The sequence below is a fragment of the Myotis lucifugus genome, unplaced genomic scaffold (assembly GCF_000147115.1).
Source record: "Myotis lucifugus unplaced genomic scaffold, Myoluc2.0 scaffold_424, whole genome shotgun sequence".
Lineage (NCBI taxonomy): Eukaryota > Metazoa > Chordata > Mammalia > Chiroptera > Vespertilionidae > Myotis > Myotis lucifugus.
In genome coordinates this window covers 367,807-375,362 of record NW_005871472.1, presented here as the reverse complement: position 1 = coordinate 375,362, position 7,556 = coordinate 367,807, and the positions used below count along the sequence as shown (strand labels likewise).

Genomic DNA, 7,556 nt, shown 5'->3' with positions numbered 1-7,556 from the left:
CACCCAGGGATACTGACTAAGACAAAAATAAAATCTTTTTCTTTTGTGTAAAAATTTCCTCCCTGTGATTCATGCCCGATTCTGAATCGATGACTAAGGTAATCCATAACTCTGAGTTCCTGTAATTCAAGCTTCTGAATATTTCTAACCTCTCCCCTGTAGATTGTCTCCTTAGGCTGCCATGGTGTGAACCATGTGACCTACCATCACACAGCTGACTGGACTGGAGTGGACATGTGATCCCAAAGTAGTCAATCCCTGAACTGGTCATGGACCAGGAATTTGGTAAGAAATATGAGAGAATTTACCAGTGGAACTGAAAAAAAATAAGGATGCCATGAGTTCGAATTAGGGCCATGGCCAGCTAAAGTTATACGCAAGCCAAATTATGCGTTGGAAATATGGAATAAAGAAGTGAAAAAGCCAGTTGTTAAAAGTACAAAAGAGGTAGAGATACTGAAAGACTGTTCCTGAGTATCCTATTTCCAGGTCAGATCTGTGTATCTTTAAAACATGCACCTCATTTTCTTCAGGGCTTCCCAACAAATTGATATATCAACTGATGGTCCCAGAAAGTTAAAATATTAGGGTCCCCTCCTCTAGGGAGTCGTCATGAACAGAAAATGCTGAGCTGGGCAGGAAGCTAAGGAAGGATGGAAGGCCCTGGGCTGAGGTCCTTTTCAGGCCACCCCTAGGCAACCATCACGAGCAACGGATTCACTGACCAGTTATTGAACTTCCTAAGAAACACCCTCCACCCAGTACATACACATCTAAAACCAGGCGTGGACGCTGGCACGCAGCCAGCCCCTTTGGGCCCGTCCTCAGCTGGCTGGAGTAAGGAAAAAGCTGACCAGAGGAGCTTCCCAGAGTGAAGAAAAGCCAGGCAAAAAAGCTGACTGAGCAGATGGGCAGTCATTTCATGCCTTTTATTGGATTTCTTAAAGATGACAACTCCCACAAGTTCAATAAAAGCGGACGAGAAGCCAGATTCCAGGTCTCCATTGTAACCAGAGGGCAGCAGAAGGAGTCAGGAACCCTGGCTCCAAGCCCAGCGCTGTGCAGTCTGAGTTGATCAAGGTCCTCGTCCTCTCTGGGCCCAGTTTGTCCAGCTGTACAACGTCTGGAACATGGAATACGGTCTCCATGACACGTTCCTAGGCCCGGCTTTCTTAATTAAACACCTTTCGTACCGCCTAGAAATCTCTAAGACATACGCCAGGGACCGCACGTTTTCGGGCAAACTGCACGTTATTTAAATCATCATAATGCACTTTAGGTGTCGTTTTTCAATAATTATAACATTTTTATTTACAAAAACAATTAAACAATTAAAGTTCCTAGTACTTTTTTAACGTATGGTACTGCGTAAAACATTTTCCTCTATGAAGAGGGACCAAACAAAATTTACATAAGTATCTAGATTCACTCCTTTTTCCATGGGCGTGAAAAACGAGAAAACTCGTCAGCGGTCCTTAACAGATGGCACGCGAAACACGAGAAAACTCGTGAGCGGTACGAAAGGTGTTAAATGGATGGAAGCGTTTGATGGGAGACCTGCCCGCCCTGGTGCTCAGGGGGCCTGAAATAAAAGCAAAGGGGTACAACCACCTCCACCCAAATGGCCCCAAGGCTGCAGGGTATGCGGGGCAGAGCAGCGGGTGAAGCAGTAGGACCCTCCCCTCCCACCTCCTACTCTTGGGTACAAATGCCCCAGCAGGTGAGGTCTGCCACCCTCTCCGAAGGGCAGGCCTGGAGGCCAAGGGGAGTGAGCAGGTGTTTGGCATTAACACCAAGAGGCCTCACCCTCCGCCCAAGTCTTGCGAGATCAGGGCTGGAGAAACAATTCGAGCTCAGTAATTCTTACGGGGAGAGAACGGAGCCAGATGGAGCTCATCTAAGGCCGCTCCGTGGAGGGGCTGAAGCCTCAGCCGCCTTCCCGTCGGAAAACACAAGTGCCCAGCCTTGTGCAGACCGGTATCTCAGGAGGCTGCGCGCCTCTGTCCCCGCCAGGATCAGGGTGAACGCATCCGGCATGAAAAGGTAGGTCCTTTTCAGTAATTTTCAAAGTATCAAATGCCAAGATGAAGGGAAGGCCAGGTCTGGAATGGAAGGATGCGGGAGAGCCCGCGAATAATGAGAATTTGACTCCGCCGGGCGGGAAAGGAAGCGCTGGCCTGCTCACGCTCCCCAGGCTCCAGGCGACACTGAGTTTTCCCAGTGGGGGCGCTAAGGGCGCGCGGAGGGCCAGGCGTGGGGCTCCGCGCCCAGGTTGGAGGAGACCCGAGGCGGGGGCGAGCCAGGTCCTCTCCGCGCCATCAGCAATGCTGCTCGCGGACTCGACCAGCTGGGCACCCCGCCTCCGGGCCGGCGTGGGGCTCCCGGAGTGCCCGCAGCGTCTATCCCAAGGAGGGATCCATGTCAGGGAACCTTCTGAGGGCCCCGCCGGACCAGCCCTTGGGGGTTCCCAGCTCAACACTCGCGCCGGGCGGGGTGTCGAGGGCGGACGCCTCGATCTGAGACGGCTCCTCTCTGGCCTCGCGGTCCCGCACACCCTGTCTGCGCCCGGTGCCCCATCGGTAACGGGGACACAGGTCTGTGTGTGGTGAGCCTAAGAGGCCCAGGCATTTCCATTCCGGGGTCGGAGCAGACGGACCTGCCCTGCGCCTCTGTCCTGGGGGACGCAGGCGCCTGGCAGCCCAGCGGAAGAGGGGAACCCCCACGGCTCTCGCACCGCGGAGAGGGGTGCAGCAGGGTGGCGCGTTCGGGTAACTGAGAGCGGGTAGCGTCCTCCCACTGGGTCCCACGCAGGCGGGAGATGACCCTCCAGCCCCACCGTGTGGCCACAAGCGGCTCAGGGAGCCCGCCCTAAGGGCTGGCACGTTCCAGACTTCCTAACAGTATTCATGCAGGAAGGAGCCAGGAATGCCCTGCTTGGCTGGACTAATGCAATATTAATAAAATAATGACGGCTAGCGTTTATTGAACGTTTGCTACAAGCCAAACACCGTGCTTAACATTCTCATTTAAAGGAGTTTCTCATTTTAAGTCAATACTCTGAAGCAGGTACTATTATTCCCATCTCACATGAATGGGCAACTTGGAGAGAGCTGACCCATTACAGAGGCCAACAGTTTACAACTAGAGACTGGGAAATGCGGGGTGAATGTCCCAGTTTGCTGTGGAACTGGAATAACCAGGGCTGCAGAGGCCCCCCCATTCCCCAGTACCCCGCCAACTCCTGCATCCAGTGAGTGGCCTCCATCTCTTCCCCTATTTTAAGGAGTGGCATCTCCAGCCACAGACGTCAGAGCTTCTCTTCTCTGATGCCCAGGAGCCTTGCCCAAGAAAGACACTTCAAGGCCTAAGAACCAGAGATGGGGAGAGCTGAGTAGTTAGGAGACGCCTGGGAGAGTGGAAAGAGTCCTAAGTTACAGCGGATGGGTTCTGGGTCCTGCTCTGCTCCCAACTCGCTATTAATCTTGGGCAATCCCCTCTCTTCTCTAGGTCTGTTTCCCTCCTGTACACTGGGAGGATTCTTCTAGACCAGCGGTTCTCAACCTGTGGGTCGTGACCCCTTTCACAGGGGTCACCTAAATACATCCTGCATATCAGATATTTACATGACGATTCATAACAGTAGCAAAATTACAGTTATGAAGTAGCAACGAAAATAATTTTATGGTTGGGGGTCACCACAACATGAGGAACTGTATTAAAGGGTTGCGGCATTAGGAAGGTTGAGAACCACTGTTCTAGACGATCTAATAATCCTTTTCCTTCCCCCGTCTTCCCTTATCCCTCCCTACACCACCCCCATCCAAAGTGGCTCTGACATTCCAGAAGCAGCCTTAAATTGAGGTTTGAAGGTCCCAGGTTGGAGTTGCAGCCCTGGTTTCCTTCTGAGCACTGGGCCCTCGGCACTAGGTCCTAGAAGGGTATTTGGTCTTGGCAGGTTGGAGCCGTAAGAGGGGAGAAAGGCCTCAGAGGGGACCTGCATTGTGATGACCTCATCCACTCTATGACATCATCCTCTCTCCCACACCCACTCCTCCCTGATCAACTGCTCCACAAACAACCATCAATTTGAATCCCAAAGGCCTGAGAAAGTCTGTTCTCCAGTACCTGCTGCTGCTCTTCTGCCCCAGACAGCAAGAAAGCACCATGAAATTGGAATTCACTGAGAAAAACTACAACAGCTTTGTGCTGCAGAACCTGAACAAACAGAGGAAACGGAAAGAGTACTGGGACATGGCCCTGACTGTGGATCACCACGTCTTCTTTGCGCATCAGAATGTGCTGGCTGCTGTCTCTCCACTCGTGAAGAGCCTCATCTCCAGCAACGACATGAAGACCACCAATGAGCTCTTTATCACCATTGACCCCAACTACCTGAGTCCAACCACAGTGGAGCAGCTCCTGGACTACTTCTACAGTGGCAAGGTGGTGATCTCAGAGCAGAATGTGGAGGAGCTCCTTCGCGGGGCCCAGTATTTCAACACACCACGCCTTCGAATCCACTGCAGTGACTTTCTGATTAAGTCCATCCGTCGTGCCAACTGCTTGCACTACCTCTTCTTGGCCGAGTTGTTTGAGCTCAAAGAGGTATCAGACTTGGCCTACTCCGGCATCCGTGACAACTTCCACTACTGGGTTAGTCCTGAGGGCTCCATGCACTTCATGCGCTGTCCACCGGTCATCTTTGGCCGCCTGCTTCGAGATGAAAACCTGCACGTGCTCAACGAGGACCAGGCTCTCAGCGCGCTCATCAATTGGGTGTACTTTCGGAAGGATGAGCGGGAGAAGTACTTTAAGAAGTTCTTCATGTACATCAATCTTAACGCCGTCTCCAACAAGACACTGACATTTGCCTCCAACAAATTGATGGGAATGGAGAACAGCTCAGCTCACGCAACCATGATTGAGAGTGTCCTCGTGGACCGCAAGCAGGAGAAGCCATGCAGCCTGCTGAGCTACCAGCGGAAAGGGGCCCTGCTTGATTCGGTGGTCATCCTAGGTGGCCAGAAGGCCCAGGGCAAGTTCAATGATGGAGTATTTGCCTATATCATACAGGAGAACCTGTGGTTGAAGCTCTCAGAGATGCCCTACCGGGCAGCAGCACTTAGCGCCACCTCTGCTGGCCGCTACATCTACATCTCTGGTGGCACCACCGAGCAGATCTCAGGTCTGAAGACAGCTTGGCGGTATGACATGGATGACAACTCCTGGACCAAGTTGCCCGACCTCCCAATTGGGCTTGTTTTCCACACCATGGTGACTTGCGGGGGGACAGTGTACTCAGTGGGTGGAAGCATTGCCCCAAGGCGGTATGTCTCTAACATCTATCGCTATGACGAGCGCAAGGAGGCCTGGTACCTGGCAGGAAAGATGAGCATTCCGATGGATGGCACAGCCGTGATCACCAAGGGTGACCGGAACCTGTACATTGTCACTGGGCGGTGCTTGGTGAAGGGCTACATTTCTCGGGTCGGGGTGGTGGACTGCTTTGACACCAACACTGGGGACGTAGTCCAGTGTATCACCTTCCCCATTGAGTTCAACCACCGGCCCCTGCTCTCTTTTGATCAAGACAACAACCTCTGTGTGCACAGCCACCGGCAGAGTGTGGAAATCAACCTGCAGAAGATAAAGGCCAACAAGACGACCACCACAGTGCCTCTCTTGCCAAACTGCTGTCCCTTGGATGTGTCCCATGCCATCTGCTCCATTGGAGACAGCAAGGTCTTTGTATGTGGGGGCATCACCACAGCCAGCGACGTCCAGACGAAGGATTACACCATCAACCCAAATGCCTACTTGCTGGACCAAAAGACAGGCGAGTGGAAGATCGTGGCCCCCCCACCAGAGGCACTGGACTGCCCTGCCTGCTGCCTAGCCAAGCTACCTTGCAAGATTCTTCAAAGGATTTAAACCACTTTTTAAGTGGGAGAATAAGTAAATGCATTATTATTCGCAATTTAATGAGAGAGGGAAAGAAAGGAAGATGGCCTGTTGGTTCCTTCTTTGTGTTCCAGTCTGTGTTCATCCTGAAGGTGGAGATTCTGGGTTAGGGCTGCTCCCAGGGGGTAGAAATTCAGGACCACTCTGTCACTGGAGGGATCCAAGCTGAGGCTGAGAAGGAGTCCCTGGTGGGTAGCATGGAGGCATGTTCTGGGCACTGGCTCCCAGTGGGTGGAAATTCAGGGTCACTTTGTCACTGGAGGTTTCCAACCTGAGGCTAGTGGGTGAGATTGAGACATCTCCTGGGAACTGGCCAAGATGATATCAGGAAAGCCCCCTGTTCTATAACCCTGTGGTCAACTTGCAGGCATCTGCTAGACCAGTGGTCGCCAACTGGTGGTCTGCGGATCACTGGTGGTCCATGAGGTCCGAAAGGTTGGCGACCGCTGTGATAGACTGATAGGTAAAGCATTTGTTTAGTTGGAAGGTCTTAGACTCCTCCAACACTCACTTCCCTAGAGTCTGCCCGGGAAGGCAGGGGAGGTCCAATCCCAGATCAAGGAGAATAGCCCCCTGGGCTGGGGAGGAAGAAGGTGACATGGGCCTGGCTCAGGGATGGGGCATAGCCAATGGGTTGGGGGTGGAAGATGAAGTGTAGAAGATGAGGGAGGGGGAGGCAGGGTTTTTTACTATGAAGTTATGGTGTGTCTGGGTATCATTTGAGGGAAAGTTGGGGGTTACTTACAATTATTTACAGTAAGCAAGGTTCATTGAAAACTTTCTCCAGAAATATGAGGTCTGAGGGACTCGGAAGAGAAGTCAGTAAAGGGTGAAGAGAGAAATATATCTATTGGAGAAAAGCCTGGGGATGAGGCGAAATGACAGGCTAAGAGAGACAGGATGGTATAGTCGTTGGTTACGGTCTCTGGGAACAGATGGGCTAGTTCAAATACCAGTTCCATCACTTTTCTGGGTAATCCTGGGCAAGTTACTTAACACCTCTCTGCCTCAGTTGCCTTATCTGTATAAGACAGATAATAAGAGTGCCGGCTTCACAGGATGATGTGAAGTTTAAATGAGTTACAACATGCAAAATGCTTAGGACAGTCCCTGGCATATATTAAAAAGAGCTACAGGAGGACTTTTAAAAAATTATCTTTATTGTTGAAAGTATTACAGTCCCCCTTTTTCTCCCATTGACCCCCTCCACCACACTTCTGCCCCCACCAGGCCTTCACCACACTATTGTCTGTGTCCATAAGTTATGCGTATATGCATGTAAGTTCTTTGGTTAATCTTTCCTCACCCACCCACCCTTCGCCACCTTCCCTCTGAGATTTGTCGGTCTGCTTCCTGCTTCTGTAAAGGAGTGAGGCAAGGGTCCAGGTTCTTGGCCCTTATATTAAGTTAGGTTCCATAAAATGCTTTTTGAAACTTCCTACCTCAAAGCTTTGGTGAGCTTCCTTCAATTCTAACTAACTCTGTTTCCCCTTCATTCATTTATTTACTTACATATAATCCTCAACAATTTAGAAGAAACTGACCAAGTCCTTGAACACCATATACAATCCTCTTTCAATCATTCACCTCATTCA

General features: G+C 51.3%; 1 protein-coding gene across 1 annotated transcript; it reads left to right on the top strand.

Annotated features, from left to right (window-relative positions):
- The first annotated feature begins 4,054 nt into the window (after nucleotides 1-4,054).
- CCIN (calicin) lies at nucleotides 4,055-6,003 on the top strand. The gene has a single exon (XM_006102694.1). It carries the CDS (start codon nucleotides 4,165-4,167, stop codon nucleotides 5,929-5,931), a length of 1,767 nt encoding a protein of 588 aa, XP_006102756.1. The 5' UTR covers nucleotides 4,055-4,164; the 3' UTR covers nucleotides 5,932-6,003.
- The last annotated feature ends 1,553 nt before the right edge of the window (nucleotides 6,004-7,556 follow it).

Excerpts from the sequence above, each read along its gene's own strand:
- CCIN (XM_006102694.1), top strand. The coding sequence starts at position 4,165 with ATGAAATTGGAATTCACTGAGAAAAACTACAACAGCTTTGTGCTGCAG.